At 33.1% G+C, this 27,303-nt stretch overlaps 2 protein-coding genes across 7 annotated transcripts in view; one reads left to right on the top strand and one right to left on the bottom strand.

The window, feature by feature from the left end:
• On the bottom strand, positions 1–21,848 carry LOC148608564 (uncharacterized). 5 transcript variants are annotated; one of them, XM_088545706.1, is made up of 14 exons: positions 21,726–21,848; positions 19,551–19,761; positions 18,892–19,071; positions 12,801–12,908; positions 10,167–10,226; positions 9,262–9,348; positions 7,944–8,045; positions 6,976–7,038; positions 5,558–5,620; positions 5,183–5,323; positions 4,401–4,602; positions 3,411–3,503; positions 2,339–2,434; positions 1–1,261 (listed from the first exon to the last, which is right to left on the bottom strand). In XM_088545706.1, the coding sequence occupies exons 1-14, from the start codon at positions 21,730–21,732 to the stop codon at positions 554–556; spliced, it is 2,121 nt and encodes a 706-aa protein (XP_088401832.1). In that variant the 5' UTR covers positions 21,733–21,848; the 3' UTR covers positions 1–553. The 5 variants fall into 5 exon arrangements, with proteins under 5 accessions (XP_088401832.1, XP_088401831.1, XP_088401833.1 ...); XM_088545705.1 differs by lacking the exon at positions 21,726–21,848 and adding an exon at positions 21,030–21,196; XM_088545707.1 differs by lacking the exons at positions 9,262–9,348; positions 21,726–21,848 and adding an exon at positions 21,030–21,197.
• Positions 21,849–23,276: 1,428 nt separating this feature from the next.
• The window catches only part of LOC148608563 (E3 ubiquitin-protein ligase CHFR-like), a 31,897-nt gene continuing 27,870 nt past the window's right edge, over positions 23,277–27,303 (top strand). Inside the window, exons 1-2 of one of the 2 annotated variants that reach the window (XM_088545710.1) lie at positions 23,277–23,442; positions 26,911–27,007. In XM_088545710.1, coding sequence (XP_088401836.1) covers positions 23,340–23,442; positions 26,911–27,007 — 200 coding nt within the window. In that variant the 5' untranslated portion in view covers positions 23,277–23,339. The other variant, XM_088545711.1, reaches the window with a different exon arrangement.

Below are 27,303 nucleotides of genomic sequence, written 5' to 3'. Positions count from 1 at the left end.
TTGTAATAATCAACAGAACTTTATTTTAGTTGTTTTGATATATAAATAAAATTTGATAATATGACTGTTCACAATATTTCAGATTTCGATGTCGTTTTGTATTTCAAACGAAGAAGAGGCTAATTGTCTTGCTGGTTTATATACCCACAATGTATCATTTTCTGAATGCATGGAGTTTCTTTGTGTAACATTTTTTGGAAAAAAACAAAACATAAAAAGCTCATTTTCCGAACTTTGTCAAAAATAACACATTCCATTCCTTATTTTATCATTAAAATCATTTAATCAAACACTCAATAAACTAACAATTCAATCTCTATATTTAAATTATTATTTTTTTTTCTTAAAGAACCAATGTTCATTTGATATAAAATCATTGAACAGTAAACGTTCGAGATTAAAATTACAACATGGATTGTTTAGTAGCACAAAACCCACACAGATCTGTACAGAAACTACAAAACTAAAAAAGGCTTCTCAGAAACACAAAAATGTTTTCAAAATCACGTCACATAGCCTCTAATAGTCTCTAATGGTTAAGTGTATATGACGACTACAAATTTGTATAAGCATCATCTTCGTTTTTGTATTCACTTGCTTCATTTTGTTCGGATCCGTCATCTGTTCCCGTTTCGTTTTGTCTTGAATTGTCTTCAATTTTGTCTTGTTTATTCTTACCGTCGTTTCCTTGTGACTTCTCTGGTTTAGATTCTTCTGTTCCTGTCTTCCTTTCTTTCTTTGAATGTTTGCTATCTTTAGGTTGCTGTTTGACATTGTCACCTACCACTTCGTGGACTGATTTGTTTTCTTTTTTGCTGCCAGTAACAACATCATTATCGTCATCTGAGCCATTTTCATCATTTTCTATATTTGGCATCTTCATGGCATCCTTTTCGTCAGTTTGAGAAGTAAGTGAATTTCCCTTTTTTGAAGATGATGTTACTTTCTCAGATTCTAGTCCTTCTTTTTCCCTGCTAGATTTCGTCATACCTTGTGCTATTCCCTTACTCATCATTGTCCCGTTTTGATAAAGAAACATTGCAGGCCATACAACATAATCAATGACATCTCCACTTTTCGTAAATGGATTGAGACGATCTACGTCGAAAGGTTTACCACTAGTGAATGAAAAATCTAAGACAACGGGTGGGTCTTGAACGCACATGTAAATGCAAATTCCGGTGCATTTTGATACAAAAGTTTTGGCACTTTTCCCTCCATTTTTAAGAATATTCTTGACATTTTCGTTTTCCTCAACATGCTTTAAGTTAGACATGAAAATAAAATAAAATGCATTAAGGCGACAATTTAAAAAGTTAAAATTAAAACGCGAGACAAAACCAAATGATACTGTGGTCTACAATTAATGATATATATTTTTTTGCACGAATAATCGCTTTTTTCATATAATAATAAAGTTTGAAAGGAATTCAAAAATGTCGCTTATGTAGAATAAAACAAAAAATCAACAAAGTAAACATGTCATATCGTCGCATCAAGCTTAAATCAGTATGACCTCAAGACATTTAACTATGACCATGATAAGAAATTGAATAAATTGTTGTTTCCAGTAGTTAATTTTCCACAATAAACTCCACAGATATTTTCTTACGGTGTATCCATCTGCAACATGAAAACTGATATGCTCAATGCGTTTCCTTTCCTTCTTTTATCTACTCTGGACTTGGCTTCTATAAGCAACTCGGTGGGTGTTTCTAGGAAAGCAGAGGAACCTTACCCTACCGGTGCATTTGGTTAATGCTTATAGTTTTTAGTGGAGCCCGGGTTGCTCAAACTTCTACGACTTTAAATGTATTATTTTAGTAATTATATTTTCTTGGTGTGTCTGTTGTCCATGCCTGCTTTTGTCCCTGGATAACATTTTTTGATTTCCGCTAGAACAGTGGTTCCCTTGATTACTTATTCATACTAATAAATTGTCATAGTACAAGTCAACACAAAATAATAAGTCAGGACTTTTTATGCTAAAATTAAATTTGTTTAACTAATTTTACACACGCTTTATAAGAACCGGACTATATAAAAAAATTGGACATCAAATTTACAAATATGTTAGAAGATTAAATTTAGATAATATAATGGTTTAATATAAGCCAGATTTTTGCCCAAAATTTAATCATGAGACTTCCCTGTTTAATACAACGTCGTAATTGAATCAATATGTGATTCTCGTCATGACCTTAGTCTTTTATAATTATTAGTTGTTTTGGTAGATTTTCAGTAACTTTCTAAAGAACAAAATTCTAAGTATAATAATGGTTAGTTTTTATTTTTCTTATCTTATTGTAGTTATGAAGTCCCATGAACACTACGTTACCTCTGCAATAGATTCCATTATTCTGTCGACCGATTGTTTAATCAAATCTTTAACAATTTTAACACCCGGATCATGACCTTGTTTTCCACCCGAATACTGCAAAATAAAACAATGTAAGTTCTTTAAACATACCTTTATCACACATTTAAAACTATGGAAATTATCATAAGTTATATGACAAAACCGAAGTTCGTGCAAATTAAACTGTTGTGTTTACAATTGCTTAACAGCTGGTGAAAATTGAACCCGAAGACAGCATTTTAAAGTATATGTACATAGAAAACTCATTCGGTACATGATTTTCGTAAAAAATGTTGTAACTTTACGACCTTTGTGTAATTATGTTACTTACGCGAAAATTTAAGAGTTAAAATGTGCGTATAGTGCTAACGTTGAAGTATTTTTTGAGTTAGGGTCGCACGCATTCAAAACTCTACACAATACGATATATTCATTACGAGACAGCCTAGATGTCATGAATCATCACAGTTCGTAACGACAGAAATACACTTTAATTACACAGACATCGAAGTATAGTCCTTTTGAGTTTGATTAATCTTTGGAAAATATTTTTGTTATAAATTCATTTTTTAAAATATTTTATTATCCACTGCATACATACGAGTTGAAAATTTAACAAAGAAAGAAGTGCATAACAACATATCCTAAAAGAGATATTAAAGTATTGAATTGATTGGATTTGAATTGATATTATAGTTAGAGAGAGATGACATGTAAAACATTGCAGCATCGATTATTTTGTTATAGATAAAAAAAAGGAAGAATAAAAAAGATATACAGAAAATATCGTCATTTGAATGTCTGGTACCTCTAAATCGGGCTTCTTATGGCTACCATTTCCCGTTTTAGTTTCGTACTTTATTGCGTAGTAGATTGGCATATACAACAACATATTTTTATTAAGTTCGTGTATCGTTTGGAGGGTTACTCGGTCAGGTATCAAAATGAATGATTTCCATCAGGATATTCATTTGCAAACTCCTGTCGATAATATTGTTTTCGATTGCTTTGACTGATAATGAAGTTATTACTATAAAATGTATAATTATACCAGATTTGTGAATTCGCCCTCTTTGTATCCCATATATTTTAACATGCCTTTCTTCCGTTGACGAATTTGCTCCACACACACTGTATAAATTTCCTTAGAAAAGTCATAATATGATTCTATTATATTCACTCCATATTACAATAATTCTATTATAATAGGTCTTCATTTTTCTTGCAATATCGGCAATCCTATTACTAGTGTGCTTTATGTCAATTAGTGGATAAAAAAATTGTAACTAAATTACCGAACTTAGAATCATAATTCAGGAATGTAGATTGTAAATGATACAAACTGGCAAAATCAAGAATAAACCGGAAAATTGAAATTACTTACTAAATTCCTGAACAAGTGCAGGAATTTCAAAATTAAACAGTAGGTTCAAACAGATTTATTTCGCTAGCCAAACCTCCCTTTCCATATGACCTATCATGGTTTCGGTGAAAGTTTGTGTCAAATAGTGTAAAAGATTAGTTAACTCAGCGTTAGTCTAGACGACTGGTGAAATAAAAAACGCATTTGTAATTACCTGATAACCTGCAATAAGATTTTGATATCAGCAGCAGAACTTTTTAAGAGAACAGATAAGTTGCAGCTTCTTGTGTATTTGGTAAAACGCTAGTATATTGTTCACAGGAAGAATGTTAATAATTAAAAAATCAAAGTTCATTCTCTATCATAAATTTTAATATTTAGATATCCTCTAGTGTTTAATTCCAGCAGTTTGTCTATAAATAAGGCGGATGGAATCTGTTTCTGTTGTGTCATTAAATTCCAGTTCTGATGGAATCTCACCGGTATCCATGTAACAAACATGTCTTGATTTTATTTGTAACGCAGCTAAGCCATGTTTGCTTCAACTTATGAATAGATACATTTCAACATTTAAGCATCAACTCTCATTTTGGTAAAACACCGACCATTCAAAATTCACAAATGATTTTGACGGTTCTGCAAATTAAAATAGTAAATTAACCAAAACGAAAGACCTACTTTTAATGTTTCGAGTATTTGTTTTACACAAACTTCATCTGATTCTCCCGTTACTTCATTCAATTTGTCTAACAAATCTGTCCATGAATTGTCATAAATCTCTCTAAACTGCTCTGATAGACGCTCTGGGCGATTAGGATCACTCAGGTCGGCTATGGTAGGATTATTGTCTTTCATCTTTGTTCCAGCGATTTTGCTTAGCCTTTAAATAAAATATTTACATATTTTGTTTTGCTTAAATCAAGGTATATTTATGGTTTTTGCAGATGATTTTACACATTCATGTGGTTTTCATTTCATTTAATATGTACATATGTATACATCTAATACAATTAAGGCAGATCATGCCTAATATTTCCAGTAGAAAACTTTTCCAAACTTTTTTTCAAAGATGACCTGAACTAACATACGTTAGACTTTTAATGTAAATCACAGATCACCAAACCTGATTTTGAGACAATGGAGCCTTACTTAAGTGAATATTTTACTACATTTTATATGGATACTGTAGGGAATATTTAATATCTCGAAAACTACTGAAACACTGGTAGATAAAATTGATATAAAGACCACTTAACTGACATTTTGTCATTTTTCAGAACGAAAATTGAGGATCACTGAACTCTTTTTCTTGCAATATTAACCCCCACCCCCCCAAAAAAAGTTTAACTATCATAGCTATTATAGGAAATTTGTCTCAGACATGTCTCCGTATCTCGTTTTAATCGTAATTCAATGCAACAGCAGGATATCGTACAACACGTTTCTTCATTTGTAAATACCTTTGCATTAGAGAATCTTTTTCGCCTCGTAAAGCCTTACTCTGGTTCATGTAATACGTCTTTTCTGCCAACAGTTTTTCCATTTCGTCCTGCATGTCTCTAATACTACGTACAGGTGCTGTCTGTGGACGCTTTTGCTGTCTAAATAATCACGAAATTGAATTTGAAGATTGAAAAGATACACGTCATATAGTACTTTGTGTACAGTTTGGTTACAGTTCCCATTTATAAAAAATATACTTAACTGCACTTTTGTCATATTTCTATGTTTCAAATGACTGTTCCTTAACTATGTATTAAATGATATGTAAAACAACACAGGTTTACAAAATTTCATTCTTGTTTATTAAAATGGAAATCTGATAATTGTCTTACTCTTTCAAAGGGTTTTTATTTTTCAGCTTAGCTTTTTCGAGCTCTTCCTTAGTAGTTTTCAGCCTGCAAAATTAATTACAAAAGCAATGATTTGGATATATCATGTTAAATGTTTTTAATAATTTTCAAATTTCTATAAGGTTTCTGGGTATAAAATTTTTCAGGATAAAATGTTGATTATCTTCGACAAAATATGATGGAAAAAAATAATAAATATGTATGTAAGATTCCAGATGGAATTATATACACCATGAGATCCGATTTTCACAGTTTCATAGTTTGCCTTTCCTCTCCCGTTTAAACACGACGTGAAACTTCATTAGCAACTTGTTGGGTGTTTGTAGAAAAAACAGAAATATATGCCCTACCAGTGTACGCTCCAGTCTTTGTTACAGTTCATCCAGATTGCTCATTTACTTCTATTTATTTGGGTGTGTCATTTTTTTTGTTTTTTTTTGTTATATTATTTGTGCGTTTTCCTTTTTCCAGTTTAGTCCTTCTTCCTGAAATACACTCATTTTATTACCACTCGGATCCAGGTCCCCTTGATTACGTTGTCAAAAATGTTATTTGAATTTCTTATTAAGAATTAATAATAGACCTCTCTCATTATCAATCTTAATTTTTCATTCGGTTGTCGCAGAGGGGGTAATCAAGGGAACAAAGGTTATAGCTGTAATCACATAATCAAAAGAATGTAATCCAGAGACAAAGACCAAACATGGAAAACAGACATACACAACAAAGAACATAAAGTAACTAAACTCAAACATACAAAGTAACTAAAAACTGGGAGCATGGACCAGGTGCACCGATAGGGTAAGCATCCTCTGTCTTTCATCTGCCGAGTTGCTCATAAAACGTCAAGTCTAGGGTAGACGAAAGAGGAAAAGAAAACTATGACACGTTGAAGAAATCAGTTTTCAAGGCGCTGATGGATACACCGTAACAATCCACGAATTCATGAGGACGACCATAAAACTTCTGTAGTAATGACTTCAATCTTATAGCAACATAACCCTGTTCCAGAAGCCTATTTGTTAGAAATCTAGAGTGATACAAACCGTCTGCGTAGTTTCGGCAAACTCTGGCATAACGAATGAGTTGTGAGTTGCACTTATGAGATGAAAGTTATTTAGATTATGTATTGAATAGGAACTATGCAAGAGCTATTGTTCGTGATTTGATTGATTTAGGCGAGTACGCATACAAAATTCAAATCTGATTACCGAAAGGACTTTCGGTACAAGAAGAATATAGCATATGTAGACCAAAAAAAATGATTGGGTGTTTTCTTCATTAATATGTACCAGGAAAAGAATCACATTTACCATCGGAAGTGTCTGTATTTTATAAAGATTCATCCAAACTTTATCAAGTTACGCATTTCTTCGTGTCATTTTGTAATGAATACTTACATTTGTTCAAGTTTTTTAATATTTGTATCCGCTTTCTTGCATTTGTTCTTGTATTCATCAAGTCTGTAAAGGAACAATTTAAATTAATAATCGAGCACATTAATTATATAGAACAACTTTGCTTACTGTGTTCTATAAAGTAAAAGAGCAATCAAGGAAACCAATATTGGAGCGTAAATCTATAGAAGATATTCAAAGTCAAAGGATAAATACATGACAGGGAAAAGGGACACGCATATCAAAGAACATAAAATAACTAAAATAATACCTTGTTTTAAAATAAAACGTAACAAAAGTGAATGAGCAACTCGGACTCCACTAAAACCTGGGTGCATGGACCAGGTGCACCGGTAGGTTAACCGGCCTCTGCTTTTCAAGAAAAACCTCGCAGTGTTGCTCATAAAAATTCAAGTCAATGGTAGCCCAAAGAGGAAAGAAAAACTATGACACGTTAAACAAGTCGGTTTTCATGGTGCAGATGGAAATACCGTCACGATCCACAAGTGCATGATGACGACCTTAATACTTCAGAAGTGATGACTTCAATCTTGTTCACAAGTTGAATCAGTAAAAGGTAGTCTATCCGGTCTGTTCGACAGTTCTAAATGACTCCTTTTCTGATTCTATGTCCTTTCATTTGTAAACCTTAAAACCTGAAGGTAACATAAATTAACAATATAAAATATATTATGAAGTTAGAAAAAACTTCCATTGATTTAGATTTATACATATCTTCACAGCAGGAAATCATTGCATACTTAGGAATAAAATTTGTGAAACTAGCCATGGGCTGAGCGAAAAAAAAATCATTTAACTTATTTATCGCAAAATAGGATTCGTCATATCAAATTAAAATTTTACATGTTCAGATTCAGAAATGAGTTCAAAAAATAGTTTTGCTTGCGTAGCTGCATCAGTCATGTGTTTTATGTCTTTTTTTATTTATAAAAATTGTAAAGGGCACATACTCAGATTGACATTCACGAAATTTACGTTCATTTGCTTCTTTTTCTAAGGAAGAGCTTTTTGGTTTCTTTTTGGGCTTAAGTTGTTCTGCCTGTTCTTCGTACCTTTAAAAGAAATGAAAGTCAATGATCAAATTATGAAACAAGTGTATTATATGCTTTAACAGTTGAAAACTGTTGAAACCATATTGAAACTAAAATATATCCGAACTGTTGTAAAAGTTACTGACAAGGCAAAAAAAGTATATATCCTCATCCCACGGTTCCAAGTTCAAAGGTGTATAACTTGAAACATTTCTGGTAATATGCACAACTATACATCATGTCCTTACTAACGACAGTTTCATGAAATTCAGTTTAGAAGGAGTTGAGCTTGCAAAAGTGTTACAGACGGATGAACAGGACAAACACAGTACGTCTCCGTGATGACGTTATAGCTATTAACGTTGTTTACCCGTGTTGTCGTCGCTTGAAAGAATAGTATATTCATATATATATATATATATATATATATCTGTGTATGAGTGAAAAGAATGGCTGAAATAATGTGAAGTATCGTTGTGCAGTCTGGTGTATTGTAATTCACTTGATCCACGTCCTTGTGATAGTCATATGAGAAGCGTCGTATTGGGTCCCGTCCCTCAACTTATACACATACAGGCTGTATTTCCCGAAAACATCATAATACTGTTCTCATCCTTTTATCAAAACCCGTTTTAATGTTGTTTCATATAGGTAGAATTTGATTAATTATAATTTATCACTATTTTGCTTTGCCTAATCGATGTTATACTAAACAACCACGGCTTTCGTAATCTCCGGTGTCATTGATAATAATGAGCATGATCTAAATAATTACGAGCGTGGCCCAAGTTTGAAGGTACAAAATGTACAGTGTAGTCAACACCTTGTATTTGTACCTAGGTTTTATTTCATACTACAATTATTGCACAATTTATTCCCATTTAAATGCCGACCGTCTGTTAAAAAACGCGTCCATCACTACGGTCAAATATGCTGTCGATAAAAAAATCCAGCAATTTCACAACATCTTCAGTATTTTTAAGATATGATTTGGAACATTTTATTTAAAAGTATGGATAATCCATACCAGGTACTACGTACTGTTACGTGGTCAATCTTTCCATGGTAACTTTTTGATCTGCATGTCATCATAGATATATTTGAATTGGTTTGTGATCGTGAATGCCATAGAGGTAATTTGAGTTTTTTTTTAGTTTGGAATCTTTAAGAATTACTATTTGAAATGTGTGTGTTGTCTTGAATGCATTTTTGCTAAAACAGGTATATATTATAGTACCGTTTGATTGTAACTTGGTATTGGTTTTCACGTTGTTTAAGTGACATCAATTCTGCTGTCATTTCTTCCAAAGTTTTCTGCATTTCCCTGCATTTGTAATTTTTTTTTTTATTAATAAGACCACAGAAATATCATTTAAATGCCATTTATAAGCAAACCCCACCAAAAAAAAAAAGAATAAAAAATTATGAAATTTAGTATAAACTAATGAGGCATAAGTAGATTAATTATATAGAACAACTTTGCTTACTGTGTTCTATAAAGTAAAAGAGCAATCAAGGAAACCAATATTGGAGCGTAAATCTATAGAAGATATTCAAAGTCAAAGGATAAATACATGACAGGGAAAAGGGACACGCATATCAAAGAACATAAAATAACTAAAATAATACCTTGTTTTAAAATAAAACGTAACAAAAGTGAATGAGCAACTCGGACTCCACTAAAACCTGGGTGCATGGACCAGGTGCACCGGTAGGTTAACCGGCCTCTGCTTTTCAAGAAAAACCTCGCAGTGTTGCTCATAAGACTTCAAGTCAATGGTAGCCCAAAGAGGAAAGAAAAACTATGACACGTTAAACAAGTCGGTTTTCATGGTGCAGATGGAAATACCGTCACGATCCACAAGTGCATGATGACGACCTTAATACTTCAGAAGTGATGAATTCAATCTTGTTCACCAGTTGAATCAGTAAAAGGTAGTCTATCCGGTCTGTTCGACAGTTCTAAATGACTCCTTTTCTGATTCTATGTCCTTTCATTTGTAAATCTGTCAGTATTCTCAACTTTTGGTTAACGTATGTGATACACACAAATTACATTAACAAAAACCCTGATATGACTGGATTTTAATTATACGTTTTTTTTTTTATTTCATACTAGAAGTCTATGGAAATAATGCTTACTTGGATTTCAGTTTTTCAACATCCTCTTCTTTCTCTGTGTCCTTTACTTTTTCTAAAGGTCTTTAATGAAGATGATATAATATGAATTAATCGTTATAAGTCTCTAGAAAAGTACATTGACTCTCAGTGATCTGAGCGTCAATTTGTTAAACAAAACATCTAGATACAAGTGTGGGCACAAGCACGTGTTGTCTGAAAGGCTAAGGATCATTTATTTGTATCATCTGAGTCAAATGATACGTAATTGTGTATTAGTAGAATAAACACAGCTCAATATATATAATTAATATCCAGTTACGTAAAAACATGTTACAGTCAGGATTTTCTCCAGTAGAATCAGAAATACAAAATGTCCCATTATTTCTCAGTGAAAAACTAATATAAAAAATAAACCTCAAATTGATTTTAATATATCAAAGATGCAAACAGCCTGCATACAAAAGTAGTGGGATTCAAAATAAAAAAAAGACTAAATTATAGGTGATACTAAAACCTTTCATCTAAAGGTATTTAATCTATTTTGTCTTCTCATGGTTCTGACCATCCTGGCCATCCACTTTATTCCCTTTGCTTGCAATGGAGTTTGTGGATTTTTTTCCTCTTCTCTACATTTGGGGTGAAAGAAATATTTGAAAACGAATATTCTATGTCTCATATGTGCCAATGAAATATTTTTATAAGAGGCGTAATAAGAAACACAGGTTTTAAACATATACAGAAGAATTTATACAAGTCAGAAGGGACACTCAGACGTTCGTGGTCGTGTTTATTTTAAACCCCGTCAGATGTGTCCGCTTTGAAAAGGATTTTATTGAAGATGACATATTCATTGACCCTGAAGAAATTCTTGACCAGATTATAAAAATGTACACTGAGTTTAAGGCGTAAAATTTGGATTCGGCTTGTTAATATGTAATTTTCCAAAACATTTAAGAAAGTATCAAAATGTCGACTGCAAGTCTGACGCTTGTTAGTAATTATGTAGTGCATGTTGCAACTTGTTTAACAGACACGACATCATCATTGTCAAGGCAAACCAAGGAAACCACATATAAGACTTTATGCTGACATGGATATTCGTCACTGAAAACATGTTAAGTAAATATTGTGAACATGTAAAGAAACAAAACAACGAATAAACAAACATGTGGGATTCAACAAAAATATCGAAACATAATCTGTAAGGGGAAAGCGTTTCTACTAATAGAGCGGATCGACAAAAATGCATAAAAAACAAATTTCAGGCTTACAAGATAATACGAAGAATACTCCTGGAAGGATAATTTTGTTCATCATGTAGGCATAGTAACATGTTATTATGCATACTTTCAGAAGTAAAGAAATGAACTTCATTATTTGGATCGAAAATAGATCTGTATAACTTCTGACAATATATAAATTGTAGAATATATATCGACAAAATTTGTAAAATGATTGAGATAAATGTCATCGAATTAAAATATGTGTGATGTGTCGAATTGATTTCGTTATAATATAATGTAATCCAGGGACGAAGACCAGATATGGAAAACAGACATTCACAACAAAGAACATAAAGTAACTAAAATCATACATACAAAGTAACAAAAGTAAATGAGCAACTCGGACTCCACTAAAAACTGGGAGCATGGACCAGGTGCACCGGTAGGGTAAGCGTCCTCTGCTTTTCTAGAAACACGCGCCGAGTTGCTCATAAAAAGTCAAGTCCGGGGTAGACAAACGAGGAAAGGAAAACTATGACCCGTTGAATACATCAGTTTTCATGGTGCTGATGGATACACCATAACGATCCACGAGTTCATGATGACGACCATAAAACTTCTAAGCGCGATACAAAAAGTCTGCGTAGTTTCGGCAAGCTCTGGCATAACGTATGAGTTGTGATATGAACACTCAATACGCAGGAGCCGAAGGGATGTTGCCACAGATGAAAAGAAAGTTATTATTCTGAATGAAAAGTCATCATGTTTGTCGTAAAGTTTGGTCAATAGTTTTCCTTTACCATCGATTTTCTAAGTGTAGGTCAAGATATGAGGCTGACTTCACAGTGTCTGTAGTATCCTTTATCTCAAGTTCTTTTGGGTAGATGCGATGTATCAAATACCCGAAATTAGGATTGTTTAAAGAACCTGAAACAAAACAAGTCATTAAGTAATAAATTAATATGAAATGTAGCTTACGTTTTGTGGTGTGTTTTCTTTTTCATTGCAACAAGATCCACGTCAAAATAACAACAACAGTAATAACACAACAATGAAGACTGTATTTGGGACAATGACATGCAACACACCAAAATGGAACGAAATGTTGTTTTCATACCGGTATTTAATTCCAGCAAAGAATATACTTCAACGTAAATGGTCAGTGGTATTGTTCTGGCTTGTAATGACTAATTGATCTTCTTGAGATCTCGTAACAGAATTCGTTCTTTTAGTTTGACAATGTACCATGATCTGCCAGCGAAAAGAAAGGAAAACTAAAATTTGTTTTATATCAAAGATGATCGGCTATGACCAAATCATGTCGTAATGAGTGCTGCTTTTAGACAAAGACAAACAAACAACAAACTCGGAATTAAAAAAAGCAAGAGGCTCATAAAAAAAAACTAGCTTATAATTTTAATACATCAACAACCTTTCTTCCACAGAAGCTGTTTGGGCAGCCCCTTCACTCTGATCGTCCTGGATACCAATTCGAGCCACTCTGTTTTCACTGGATTTGGTACTTTTTTCCCCCTTTTCTCTACATTTGCATGTAAGAAAAATAATAGTGATTTGTTTTCTAATGAACGGCCTTCGTTAGTTCTAAATAGTGTTAATAAGCGTTACAAAACGTTGGTGTTTTATATTATGCATGATGATTCTTACTGCAAATTGTAATAAATGAACTTAATCTTTCTATAATATATCTATGTAAGGATGATGTTAGTAGAGATTAAGGAGACCGTAATCCATTTCTTGACAGTTTTTGATGATTTAAGTCCATATATAATATTCCACAAAACCGAAGGAATTCGACTCCATGCTGCTTGTCACCCTGATTGTCCTACATTTTAAAAAGTAATCAATGGAACAGAGACGATCGGAAATCAAAAGAATGTAATTCAGGGACAAAGACCAGACATGGAAAACAGACACACACGACGAAGACCATGAAATAACCAAATGAATACTTATAAATAACAAATATAAATGAGCATCTCGGACTCCACTTCCCCGTGTAGGTTCGGATGTCAAAAGAATAGGCCTGCAGCAGCGATAAGCTTGTCGTAAAAGGCGACTAAATAGTTACCTACAGAGCAACTGTGTTGTGTGCACCAGTTCGTGGAATGGGGTACCCCTGGCGTGTTACATGCTGGGGTTGTCAGGCTATAATACGGAAAACCTGACCGCAAACCATAGTGGTGCACCGTGTTGAGAATGATGCCACGTTTCTCGCATGTTAAAGAACCCTGCTCTGGTATTCGATAGTAGGAACCTTTGCGCTCCGCCACAGGAGGCTAAATTGCCCGACCCCACCCATCCTTCCCTTTTTCTAGTGGCAATCAAAATTTGTCGACCCTATTATCCTTGTGTCCCATCCTTTTTTTCATGTCATCATCATCATCATTCCATGTTCATTTTATCATCCATTTCAACTGAAATATTGCTGCTCGGGCGTTAATCCCCAATAATCAATCAATCAATCAATCAATCGGACTCCACTAAAACATTACAGGTGAAAAATGATATAAAGGTTATTTTTGTGCGACAAAGAGGAATATCAATTCCAAATGACGGACAATAAATAATTGTTTAGATTATAATTTTGCTGTGTAAACAAAGAGCAAATGAATTCAATAACTCTTGTTTCAGCATAGGTATGAAAGGATTTAATATAACAATCTAAGCATTCGCAGAATACATGCAACATAACAATTCGCAGAAAACATCAACAACGCAATGAAAATTTAGTTTAAAATTTAGCAACTAATATGAAGCCATGTTATCAAAATGGATCATCTGATTTTCATCATTCTGTGGTTTGGTTTTAAGTTGGAGATTATTGTCTATCCACGTGTAAGTCTGGCTAGTCTGACATCCGAACTGGTAAAAGATAATGTTGGATTCATTGCTCCTATATGTTAAACGTTCGGTGCAAGCTGTCTTGAGTAGTCGAAAAATATCTGTTTTCAGTGTATTCCAAAAAGTGTTGTTTTTTTTTATATACATAGGACATGTACAGGGATTGAATTTAATATGCGTGGAAGCTACACAGGAAGAGAAAAGACAATTAAAATAGTAAATAGATAAAACAATTCAAAATTCAAAAGAAATTCCGAGGCCTAATTTCTTGATCTGTACATGGCAAAGGGTTTGGTTTCTTAGTCTGAAATGCTTTGTTAAGGGTAAGTTCAATACTGAATTCGAATCATAATTTGAACGAAGCACAGAATGAACATGAAGGCAGTACAAACTTCTGATTGAATGGTTAGAAGTGCGGGCATATTTACCCTTCGATCAATGCACATCGCACGAAGATCTTTTTACAAATATTGACGGTTAGGTGTCAAAGATTCCAGAAAGATATATGTTTATAATTAAGAGTGATATATGAAGCATACATGTATTCAAAACTTTGAGCTATAAGAGAAAAAAAAAACATAATTGTATTACTCAGATTAACAATTATATTAATTAGAGAAAAAATAAAATTTACTCTGTTACACTGACAATACTTATTGTTTTAGCTATTTTCTATCCTGAAATACATGTAAGACCATCAGAATATTCTGTGCGGCACAATGTAGAATAATTCAATGGTATAAGACGAAGAGTTATATTCATCTTTCAAATTTAGTAATAAAACCTTTTGTGTATCTACATATATACTAAAACTAAACATTCAATGTTTCATTTAAACAGTTACAACCAGGATTAAATATACTGTCATCTAATCTAAGATGGATTGTAACAGGTCGTACAGATCAAGTGTGTGAGCAGGGAGACGTATCGGGAATGCTCGTTTTAAGCTTTTGAAATGAGACTTCAGATACTTATCAGTTCACAAATGAGGATTCTGTTATTCCTGTTCATGAAACTCATGAATGGTAGATACTGTGTAAACTTACCAAGTGGAAGAATGATAGTCCAGAAATCCCATTCAATAGAGGTCTGCATTAGAAAGACTAAAGTCATGTCTGAGTAAAATGAGAAACAGATATGAAAGACTCAACCAGTACAGTACAACACTGTTATACAAGGCATAAAAATTACATTCCCCACAATGCAGTAGTTACGCCTTCAAATCAACAACGAAACTCTGAAAAGTATATGATGCTTCAGTGAAATCTAACAAGAAAAATCACAGTTTAAACGAATATTTATACAGAGGACAAGTTTTGCTGAGAGATGTTCATTTATGTTGCTACACTTTATACTTTACAGTATTTGCTTTGACGTCTGATATTGGAAAGACATTCCTTTAGATAGGATTGCAAATTAGTGAGAGAGAATTGTCACTAAATTTTTATGGTTTAAGATACTGAAAACCCAACTGTAAATAGGAGTAACATTCATGAGTATAGATTTTACCGTGTACCATTTGGTGTTATTTGAAGTTCATTCTTACTAGGAGTAACTATTGAACATCACATAGAAACATATGATACATCTCTCCCACAAAAATAAAGGGTGAGATTTATGTAGATAGTGTGATTACTGGTACTAATTCGATAGACAGTTATTTCGATCAGCAGTGAGTTGGAAGAAATATTCAATTATGCTTAAATAACATCAGAGGGTGGATTTCGAACAATGATTTCGCAAATGGATTGTGTCAAAAAAGGATCTGTCAGTGTTTCTACAAAAAATATAATTGCCGAAATTAAAGAGGACAAGAATGTGAATTTTCACTACTTGTCTTCAAAGCAAAATCCAGTGAATGTAGGTACTCAGTTAACTAAGGGTTGAAAAGCTAAGCGAAGACAAATTATGGTGACACGGACCTGAATGGTTAAAATTGTAAATACATGAATTTGGAAATTTGAAATCAGTAAGGATGATAATTCAAAGTTTCAATCAAAATTGAAACATATAAACAAGGTAGAAATAAGTCATACAAATGAAAAATGCTAATTCAAAAGTGAACCCCCTTATGGTATTGACCATACCAAATATTCATCATATTCAAACTTGATTCGTGTTACAGCTCGGGTCAGTCTATTCATTGTCGAAAAAAAAAATGAAAAATGAATTCAATGTTGTAGTTTTTGGCGTGTGATGAAATTGAAAATGTTGAGAAGCAATGGATCCTTCATATTCTGCACAAACGTGTTTCAGTAGTTTATGATGCTTTGTTATCACAGAAGAGATTTGATATGTCAATCAGGAGAGATACCGATAAGTGCAAGTATGACGAGTATGGGTATCTCCGATGCAATGGGGGGGGGGGGTTAGAAAATGCCGAGCTAGTTGATGGAGCTTGCAATCCAAATTCTCTTCCAAGTCAGGAGGATATTACAATTCTGATAGTTTATAATTTTCACAGGGATTTGAAACATAGTAGTGTCTCACAAACACTTACTTCGATTCGCCAAAAAATGTGGATTCCCAGAGGCCGTTCAATGTTATGTGTTCTTCACAAGTGTTATGTATGTAGAAGATTTGAAGGAGGGGCTTATAAAATGCCACAGTTTACACCGTTTCCTTTATTTCGTATAACACAATCAGCTTTTGTCAGTGCAACTGTACTAGATTATTTAGGCACCGTCTATGTGAAAAATGCAGGTGATACATGTACATTGTACATCTGAGAGTGGGCGTGTTTATCTTATTTACTTGCGTAGCCACTCGCTATGTTCACTTGAAAATTGTGCATGATATGTCTGCAAATGAAATTACCCCCACCCAATTTATCATAAGTGATAATGCAAGTCACTTCAAAATCTCTTGATGCTACCAGTAATGTGTGGAAATCAGTGCTCAATGACCCAGATGGCTGACAGAGACGGTAAAATTGTGTTAAACAACTGTGACCATAGCCAAAGTCATAACCAGATGCAGAGCAGTTTATTAATCATCTACATATCATAGAGTACGGACATACTGTTAGTATTTAGTGTATTTAATATATTTAGCAAAAATAATGATAATGTTATATAATTATGAAAAATGAAGTAATTTGATAATCTGAATTAGATCACGAATTCAATTGTTGGTATACATTAATGTCTTCTGAGGACATAAGCCAAATGAATAATTCTTCACCATTCAATTTTGCTAAGTTTGGGAACTTATCAAAAAATATTTTTAAACGTGAAATGTTTTAAGTGACTGATCTTAGAGCATTTAAGTAAGAAATGCCTCCTCGACATCATTTTGGGATATACATGTATTACATATTTTTGACCAGGTGGTATATCTTTAAATCTTCCTCTCTCTATTTAGTGATAAATTTTCTTTCAATATATGTCAGTTCCAACACTGCTCCGCCAGCTACGTTACACGGCAAAATTAAAACAAAGAACGGCTTGAATCATATACAACGGAATAAATTACACAGACAGATATAATAATGATTTCGACAGTCCCCGCAGAAAAGTTAATCAAAATGGTAAAAAAAAATCTAACTTAGAGCTAACTTCATTTCCATTTGATAAGGTATTAGTAACTGAGATGTCTACTGCAAACGTTTTGTCATATGATACGTAGTTTGAATCGCAATCATTTTGCATCACGCGTTTGTTAACGAATAAAATGTGCACCATCTTCCATAACTATATTGATTGATGAACTGCAAATTTCAATTTCTATTCTGAAAATATGACTGGTACCTTTCTGTTTTGTCCCTGTGTTCGTCTCATTCAACATTTGTAAATTGCAAATCTTTGTAAAAAAGGAAATAAACGTTAATATACATGTATTGACTGTGTCCATAAATAGAGGTAAATGTGATTGCATTACAAAAGGATATATCCAATTCAACTTATCAATTTGTTATTGGAAAATACACAACAAATCGAAGTCAGTTGTTACATATTTACATTATGAAAAACTGAAAACTCCAACAATATTTTAGTCACAAGTATCATAGTACGTGGGCTGAGATAACACCCGTGCGTCCCCTCCCTCATAAACCAAAAGTACCATTATACATCTCAATACGAATCTTTTTGCTGCCAAAAAATAAACTGAAGCATTTTTTGTATTTTTTGGCTACTTTTTATACCTCGTTGAGGCAAAAATCAATTTTTTACGTCTTTGATTCTTCGAACTTCTTCTACAAAGAGGAGTTAACTGACACACACACAAACACATATATATGTGTGTACATGTATCATCATGTAGCTCAAATGCCTCAGCTTTACAGTGGTACCAACAATGTTGCGGTGCTTAGGGTTTTGGGGTAAAATGAATAAAATGTACCCCTACAGCAACTTTATTGGTACCATTGTAAAGCTGATAAACCTATATTTGTCTAGTTTGTTTACACCATACTGTCCCAGGAAGGCTTAGACGCTCAAACAATTGAGTCATAAAAATCTTGGCTTTTTGACCCAGTGGGGTATGAATATAGGCTTATACTGAAAAGAATGCGAAAAAATTATTTGGCGACAAATTGGTTCGGTAATTGGAGGTATAAAAATATCTAAAAATCACCATGAAGTTGATAAGTGGGAGGGGGGGGGGGTACACGAAGGACTTTTCATACTTAAAATTTGTCGTTTTAGGAATCTCTTTCTTACTCTGTGTCTTTTGAGAGGAAGTCGTCAATTGCCTTTAAAACCTGCAAATGTTTTGAGTATTCATGTTTCTCTGCGCATTCAGAATCCCGAAGCTGTTTTGAAAAGGGCGGTAGTTTTTTCCTCAACTTCCATAGACTTTTTAGCACCATACTGCATGACTCTGCTTTCTTAAGAGCTTTTCTGTAATAACACGTAATTAAAAATGATTGGACATACATGAAACAAACAAAAATAGAACTTCAGAAGTTCAACCTTATCAGAAGTAGACTTACTAATTGTTTCATGTAATCATTGTCAATGAATGTTAAATCTAGAAATATACTTAATTCTTCTATGTGTTTAAAAGATCTTTCTGATTTTCCAATTGGAGTGCAGATACGAGAATGGAAATACATGGTGATAAAGCATTATTCAAAAGTAAAACGTAAAGAATTTCACACAAAAATAAATAATGGTAGGTCCTTTCTTATTACAGAAACAAAGGTTACAAAAACGTGACCAGCAAAACGTATTGACAACACGTATTTTTAACTGATAAAGTACTTAATTCCAAGCTATTGAATGCCAAAAAACTCAAGTTTATTTCACTGCAGGACTATGATAAAACACACAAAGAATGAATATTATACATGTATTTTCCTATTTGCACATCAACTTACAGGTATTCGTTAAAATTTTCTTGAAGATATAGTCGATGCTCTTGAAAAGTCTTAAAGAATGGATCGTTAAGTTTATCGTCAGGTACATAAGGGAATTCTGGAATTTTCTCGGGTAGCTGAGTCTTCGGATTTCTCCAAGATGCTGTGTTTTGCGTTAGAAACCCAAGTAGATCCTCATAAAGATCTAATAGAATGTTTCTATTTTCGTCATCTGAAGTAAACAGAAATAAGGTAAGGTAAAACAAAAATGTTTTTCACTAAATTTTACTGTAAATATCTTTAAATTAGTCGAATGAAAGTTGGTATGAAAATTTCCTACAAATGCTGATTATTTTGTACAATGTATCACCTGTACAGATTTAATATAAGTAATTGCAAGTACATTGTAAAGTGTCTTTTTAGAAGTTGTAGCCTGTAACATCTTATAAGTACATGTAATTATTTGTACATATTTTGTTTGGCCAATAATAATAATAATAATAATAATAATAATAATAATAATAATAATGTGTATATATACTAGGGTAGATATTAAAATTCTTACCAAGAAATAAATCACGGTAAATCCGTTTTATCATTGTTTTTTTTTTAATTCGGCTTTCAATTCGACGAACACACTCCATGCACGTAACAGAATTAATGCAGCTAGTGTTCCTACATACTGAATCATTGTGTTCGCGGCATGCACGTGATAATACATATTTTGTGTTTTTTTTATTTACTGTAAGTTTTTTTTTCAAAAAGGTCATCGAGGTCTTTTAATTATGTTTTACTTGAATATTGATTTATTTACCGGAATGAATGAAAATGTATTGATAGCTAATCCACATCCGAATGATACCCATATTTGCTTGCACGATTAAAGAAGTCATGGGGTAGTTTACGCACACACAAACCACGCTCATTTTAGCGCGTGCTACTCATGTTCTCAAATTTAAACTTTTTCAGGACGTCATATTAGAATGCGATGTATAACCCTATAGATGTTGATAGGATGTGAAGTCATTATGCCAGTATTTTATAGTAATTGTTTTATTCGGCGAAGGAAGGGTATGTTATTTCATAGTTCACCTAAGGTCGCAAGTAAGAAAAGAAGAAAATTGTATTCTGATTTGCCTCCAATGTCTACCCTTTTCAACAGGTATCTCAATTGTACTAGGAAATTTAAAAATTCTACTTTAATAAAACCAAAATACTCAAGCAGAGAAGAAAAAAAATCATACTTTAAAAGTCAAATAAGTTTACAAAAACTGAAATTAACCACAATAACTTCTTCTAAAGCAACGGTTAAGGATAATCAATATTATATAACTGTATGACAAAAACGGGTGATATCTAGAATAACACAACAACGTTCAATTAAAAAAATAAAAAATAAAAAAAAAAATAAAAAAAATGTAATCCAGGGACAAAGACCATACATGGGAAACAGACACACACATTAAAAAAGAACAGTGAAATAACCAAAATAATACATACAAATAAACAAAATTAAATGAGCAACTCGGACTCCACTAAAAACTGGGAGCATGGATCAGGTGCCCCGGTAGGGTAAGCGTCCTCTGCTTTTCTATACAAATGCCCGCCGAGTTGCTCATAAAAAGTCAAGTCCAGGGTAGATGAACTTGGGAACACTGACGGGTCTTAGAGGGTTCATTCCCAGACAGCATCTTCTAAAACATGAGTGTGTGAAATTCAAGAAAAATAGCGTTGTTTTGTTAAGTATTTGAAGACACAACCGTATAATATAGTTATAGTAATTCAGGATATTCAAAAGGGATATGGTCTCATTTAACCTGTCATCGAATATAATATATACTTTACACATTCGGTTCAGGAAAAAATACGATGCCAGCAAGGGAAAATGAGCCCCGGCCATCCTAGTTGAATGTATGACCCTTGAAACTCTGAAGAGTACCTACCTTTCACACCAGACATTTGAATCAAATGCCATATATTATTGTTATGTCATATAGAAATCAAATTATTTTAGTGTATTCAATAAATGTTTTAAAAAACTCAGATGATTGAATTAGAAAAGGTGTTCTTTCAGTTTCCGTAAGAGGTTAAATGTTTGTATCACCAAATTTTTCGTCTCGTTAATGTTTTAAGCTATTAAATCTAGAAAAAAAACCTAAAGACTGATGCTTACACGTATAATTCTGTGGAACTTACCTGCCATTTTATCTAACTAATAATCTGGCATAAATTACTTCCTTGTCGATCAGATCAATAACCACATTTGTATATAGATACATACACATGGTATTAAATTAAATACATTGCCTCGTCTTTTAAAATTTAAATAGTGCATTTTGTAGATACCTGTTATATTACTGATAGTTATATGGAGTATTATTAAAGAAATAGGTCAGCATATAAAAATCCTCTACAGATATTTGAAAATATGTGGATAAAACAAGATCCATATCTTGATTAACAACGAAAAATAATATGTATATTGGGTTAATTTTGTAACCATTTCAGATATATGTAATCATATATAAATATACAGTATTTCCTGTCAGCACGGTCACCTAAATGTTATTTCGAAAATTTCCATTTCTACTGTCGACAATAACTGTAGTTCGTGACGATGCTTATTGTTTAATCTTATGAAACTAGAGTACATGTAGTTATCTCGAGGAGTTAAATATATGCTACATATAAATCCTTGGTTATCTTAACAAATTACTGAAAAAGAAAAAAAAACAATGCTATGCGAAGTAGGAAAGGGATATTTCCCCCTATATCGTAAACTGTCAAAAGGCATGCTCAAAGAGTATGTAATATAACAGCTCTTAATTTTCAAATTTTCGATTGAAATAAAGTAATTAAGGGCTTTTCTTTGACATTGAGGAACTCCGGCGGAATTATGGCTGGAACGATTCATTGCATTGCCAATATTAATATAATCGCGATACTTTTGGTCACGATACGATACGAAACATTTGACTGAGGTTTCGATACGACACAATACAAGTCAAAATGTAATTTTTTTCAAAACAATTGGTGAAATTATACTATGCAAATAGTTAAGTAGGACATGCCTAGTGAGGAAAAATCCATTTATCCTTGTTAAGATCTATGTTATAGACTTTAATAATGAAGCGTGGCTCCAAATAAATTCATAATTTTTAAATCTGTTGAATAGTTTTATTCCAAATTGTATTAGAAAATATATATTACTTCACCTCCTTTTAAAAGTGTCTTGATCCGCCCCCTGATTTAGCATTTATGTAAGACCATTCATATACAAATAACATGACTTATCTAAGAGAACATTCTTACCAAATCAGTCAAAATACATCTTCAGCGAAATCAAAATAAAATGGTACTGTAACTTTGACATGCCAAGAAATTCATGGAAAAGGGTTCCTGGCAGTTATAGTTTAATCATGTGAATGTGTATCTTAGTGCGATTCAGGCAGGTCTATTTGAAACAAAATATATTTTAAAGGGCTGCAAGAATATTAAAATAATGCTTGGTTATGATATATCAATCTTATCAGTTCTTGTACATTGCAATTGATTTCCACAGAAAATAGGTACAGAGAGGGAATCTATAATATTATTAATGAAAATGACATCATTCAATCACAAATTAAGATTAAACACACATATATTAGATTCTTTTAATATCTTGATCCCCCCTTCACATTTATGGAGTAAATTCGGAGAGAACTGATATCCGTCATCGTTTTGTGTTTACTTATGATTGTTTTGCTTCCGGTTAAATTATTGCCTACTCGACACAAATGTCATAGTTAAATCCTTTTTTAAGTAGCAATGACAGACACAGAAGCATGGGGCCAGCTTGTCAGCCTAACTGACTTTGAAAGCGACCCATTACCTTTGATAAGGGACTCTTTTGTTATTGGCAGGGCGAAAGGTACATCATGATTTTGACAGGAAAACCACACAGTTCACTTCAGCACTCTGGAACATGATTTGACTCACAAAATCATATCGTCACCACTAAGGACCAAACAAGAGACTACCCACTGATAAGCTGATTCAGTTTAAATATTACTCCTATAACTAAGGCTAGAGAATAATATGGGGTAGGCATTGCCTAAATCAGCGAGCATTGTGAGCTTTACCATACATGTACCGTCTGTGCGAGACTCGTAAAAATAATAAAGGACATTACAAAGAGGGGGGGTCAACCCAGATGAAAATATTTGCTTCGCAAGTGCTATAGTTTTATTTATATACAAGCAGCAATCTAAATCAATATTTCTATTTGAAAATCTGTCATGTTAATTAATGGAGGATTTTTTATTAAATAAATGAATTACTTGAACAATTTTTTCCCCAAAAAATTTCAACCCCATATCCCCCTTTGCCCTTGCTCTCAAAATGGTCAATAACTTTATAGCACTTCGCAATACTTTACATTTTTCGTCCCTTAAGGGCATCTCTAGCAACATCCATTTCTTCAGTTTTGGCCTGTCAGATCAAACTGTACAGATACCAGAAATATAACAGTCCTCCACGGATGGTGGGAATATTTTACACATACCATGTGACGTAAACAAAATTCAGACGACAACTGCAAATTCCAAACAAGAAAATGTTTGCCTTTCCTATCTTAGAAAAGCTATGCATCAATTTTGATAGTATAATCAGAGTTGTATTTTTTTCCAAGGCGGGTTAGGTTCTTGACAACAGCCACAGTGGAACAGTGGAGATACACGTACGTACATCCACGTTTTTCCCAAAGTTTTTATAAACATAACATTGACTTCTTTAAATAAGTGAAACAAATTAGAAACAGACTTGAAAACTATCAGAAAAGATGAATTTATTTTTACTGAAATGTGATCTTAACCTTTATTTTTTTTATTTGTTTGATTGAATGAAATGATAAATTTTCTCCTTAAGGACAGTCACTTTTTGTTACTTCGGGGACATGACTTTTTTTTTTGTTAGTATATGGGGAACCTTAAGGGAAATTTAGAAAGTACATGTAATAACGGTAGAGCTCACACCGCTTCGCTGCGCTCACTATTAAATTATTTAATTTATAAATATACACTCCCTAGAATTGCAAAAATATTTAAAAATCTGTCAATGCTGATTTGCTGAAGCAGTGATTTAGCTAGCGCTTGTCATTTTTGCCATTTACAAAATGATTTCATAAAGGACGAAAGTGTTTTAGATCATTTTTCGTCACTTAAAATTTGAAAAGTGTATTTAAAAAATTCCATTGAATTCAAAAAGTATCTCAGAGAAATTTTCGTCACCTTAAATATAAATGTTGTTAAAAACTGTCAATCGAAAGTTACATAATTTCACCTGGTCTTACACTCTGACAAGTTTATGACCCCACGCTTGGTAATTACCTGGTCAACCAGGTGTGAAATACATTCTGTTGTTGTTAACCGGACGTCCCCAACATGTGCATCATTAATAATCCTTTAAAATAACAACAATTTATCAATCTCTGGATCATTAGGTACACCAAAGATTATCCCAGGATTTTCACTCTGCTTCAGCCTGTCATTTTCAATCTTCAATCAAGCTATGAGTTTACTTTAGACATTTCTGATTTTAAGTACGTTTAAAATATAACTTATAGATATCCTTATTTTAATGATTAGTCGTGTTAAACGATAGCGATAGTTAATGGATGCCAACCAATATTTAGACCCGAATAAAAACAAACCCTTCATGAACCTTACACATATATAGCTATCTATTTTAAGAAATTTAAATGCATACATTATAAATACAATGTCTCTCAATGTGTGTCTGGTCATCTAATGGATTTCAGTAAATTTTAACGCAATACTGGACAGTTGGGAAGTATTAATAAACGATGAATATTTATTTTATGATTCTGTTTTCTTCTTCCTTTATACCATAATAGTAGCAGCTTTTAGACTGAATGCATCAAAGCTTTGTCATGATGTGAAAATCTATTTTTCTAATAGTAACTATTTATCTTATATAATGTGTCGTTCCTGCTTTACGCAAAACTGACTAAAGCCCTCAAAATCCTAGCTAAAACCCTGTTGAAGTGATGCTGCTCTGCTAAAGTGTAAGGTATTATTTTCACTTTTCCTAACCTAAATATGTAAGTTTTATAAGCACTGCAAAGTGTCCTTTTGTTAAAAATCCATTCGTTCTTGCTACATTTGTATACAGTATTTTTCAATAACTTTGAAAGAGTAATCAAGAGAACCAAGATTCTAGCGGAAAACAAAAGAATGTGTTCTAGTGACAAAGACCAGACATGGAAAACAGACAAACACAACAAAGAACATAAAATAACCAGAATAATACATACAATGTAACAAAAATGAGACACTTGAACTCCACTAAACTTGTAAAAAGCTGGAAGAAGTAAGTTGAGTGGAATAGAACAAATGTCCACAGAGGACACAACTGGTCAAACGTCAAGACAAGTATTGACTTGTTTTTCAGGAAAAGTAAACATTAAATTGTTTAACCAATGACTTAACCCATCATCCTTGTATAAATAGATGATTTTTTGGTATTATAATATGCTTTTATTGATATTTTAACTTTGATCCTTCCAACGGCCATAATTCATAAATAACCGTAAAGCTTAATTTGTATTTCTCATTTCTGATTGTAAGTGACATTGAAAAACACCTGTCTAAACAGAACAAAACCTACAGTCCATTTGTTGTTTAGTTTAGACAGGTTTCAATGTATTACATCACAGGTAGATTGTCCTGCTACACTTTCCCCACCTGATCAATTGATGTACTACATCACAGGTAGATCATCCTGCCACACTTTCCCCACCCAATGAGTCAATGTACTACATCACAGGTAGATCGCCCTGCCACACTTTCCCCACCCAATGAGTCAATGTATTACATCACAGGTAGATTGTCCTGCCACACTTTCCCCACCCAATGATGCAATGTACATTTTAAAGAGTAATCAAGGGAACCAAGGTTATAGCAGTAATCAAAAGAATATAATCCAGGGACAAAGACCAGACATGGAAAACAAACATACACAACAAAGAACACAAAGTAACTAAAATCATACATACAAAGTAAGAAAAGTAAATGAGCAACTCGGACTCCACTACAACAGGTTTCAATGTATTACATCACGGGTAGATCGTCCTGCCACACTTTCCCCACCCAGTGAGTCAATGTACTACATCACAGGTAGATCATCCTGCCACACTTTCCCCACCCAATGAGTCAATGTACTACATCACAAGTAGATTGTCCTGCCACACTTTCCCCACCCAATGAGTCAATGTACTACATCACAGGTAGATTGTCCTGCCACACTTTCCCCACCCAATGTAAGTACAGTTGTCCTGTAGAAGTATTGTGTTCATATCCATTTGAATGTTATCTTCTAGATTGTGACCTACCTTTTCCTGAGAATAAGCTTGTATCTAGTCGACATTGCTGTGTTCAGAGAGATGAAGAGGGAAAAGTCTGGCTGTGTGATTCCAGGTACAATATAAGATAAAGCTACAATGTACAGATGTAACTATAATACAAAAAGTGAGGGTTGTTGATATTAGATAAACAAACAATAATTTGTACAGTATACATGTACATATGAATTTACTTATCTACTGGTATTATATATCAGTTTAGTTAGATGTTCTAACCTTGTATCTCATGCTGTGTGTGTGTTAATTATTAGTCATTCATCTACATGTACTTTCTGTTGCTCAAATACAGTGACAACTGCCATAAAAATATTGGTTAAAAGGAGTATTTTAAAATAACATTTCAGAATTTGT

This window comes from Perna viridis, chromosome 9, assembly GCF_037379345.1.
Source record: "Perna viridis isolate PV_CMFRI_1.1 ecotype Kerala chromosome 9, ASM3737934v1, whole genome shotgun sequence".
Lineage (NCBI taxonomy): Eukaryota > Metazoa > Mollusca > Bivalvia > Mytilida > Mytilidae > Perna > Perna viridis.
Note: the sequence above shows the minus strand (reverse complement) of the source record. Positions and strands in the feature narration are given on the sequence as shown.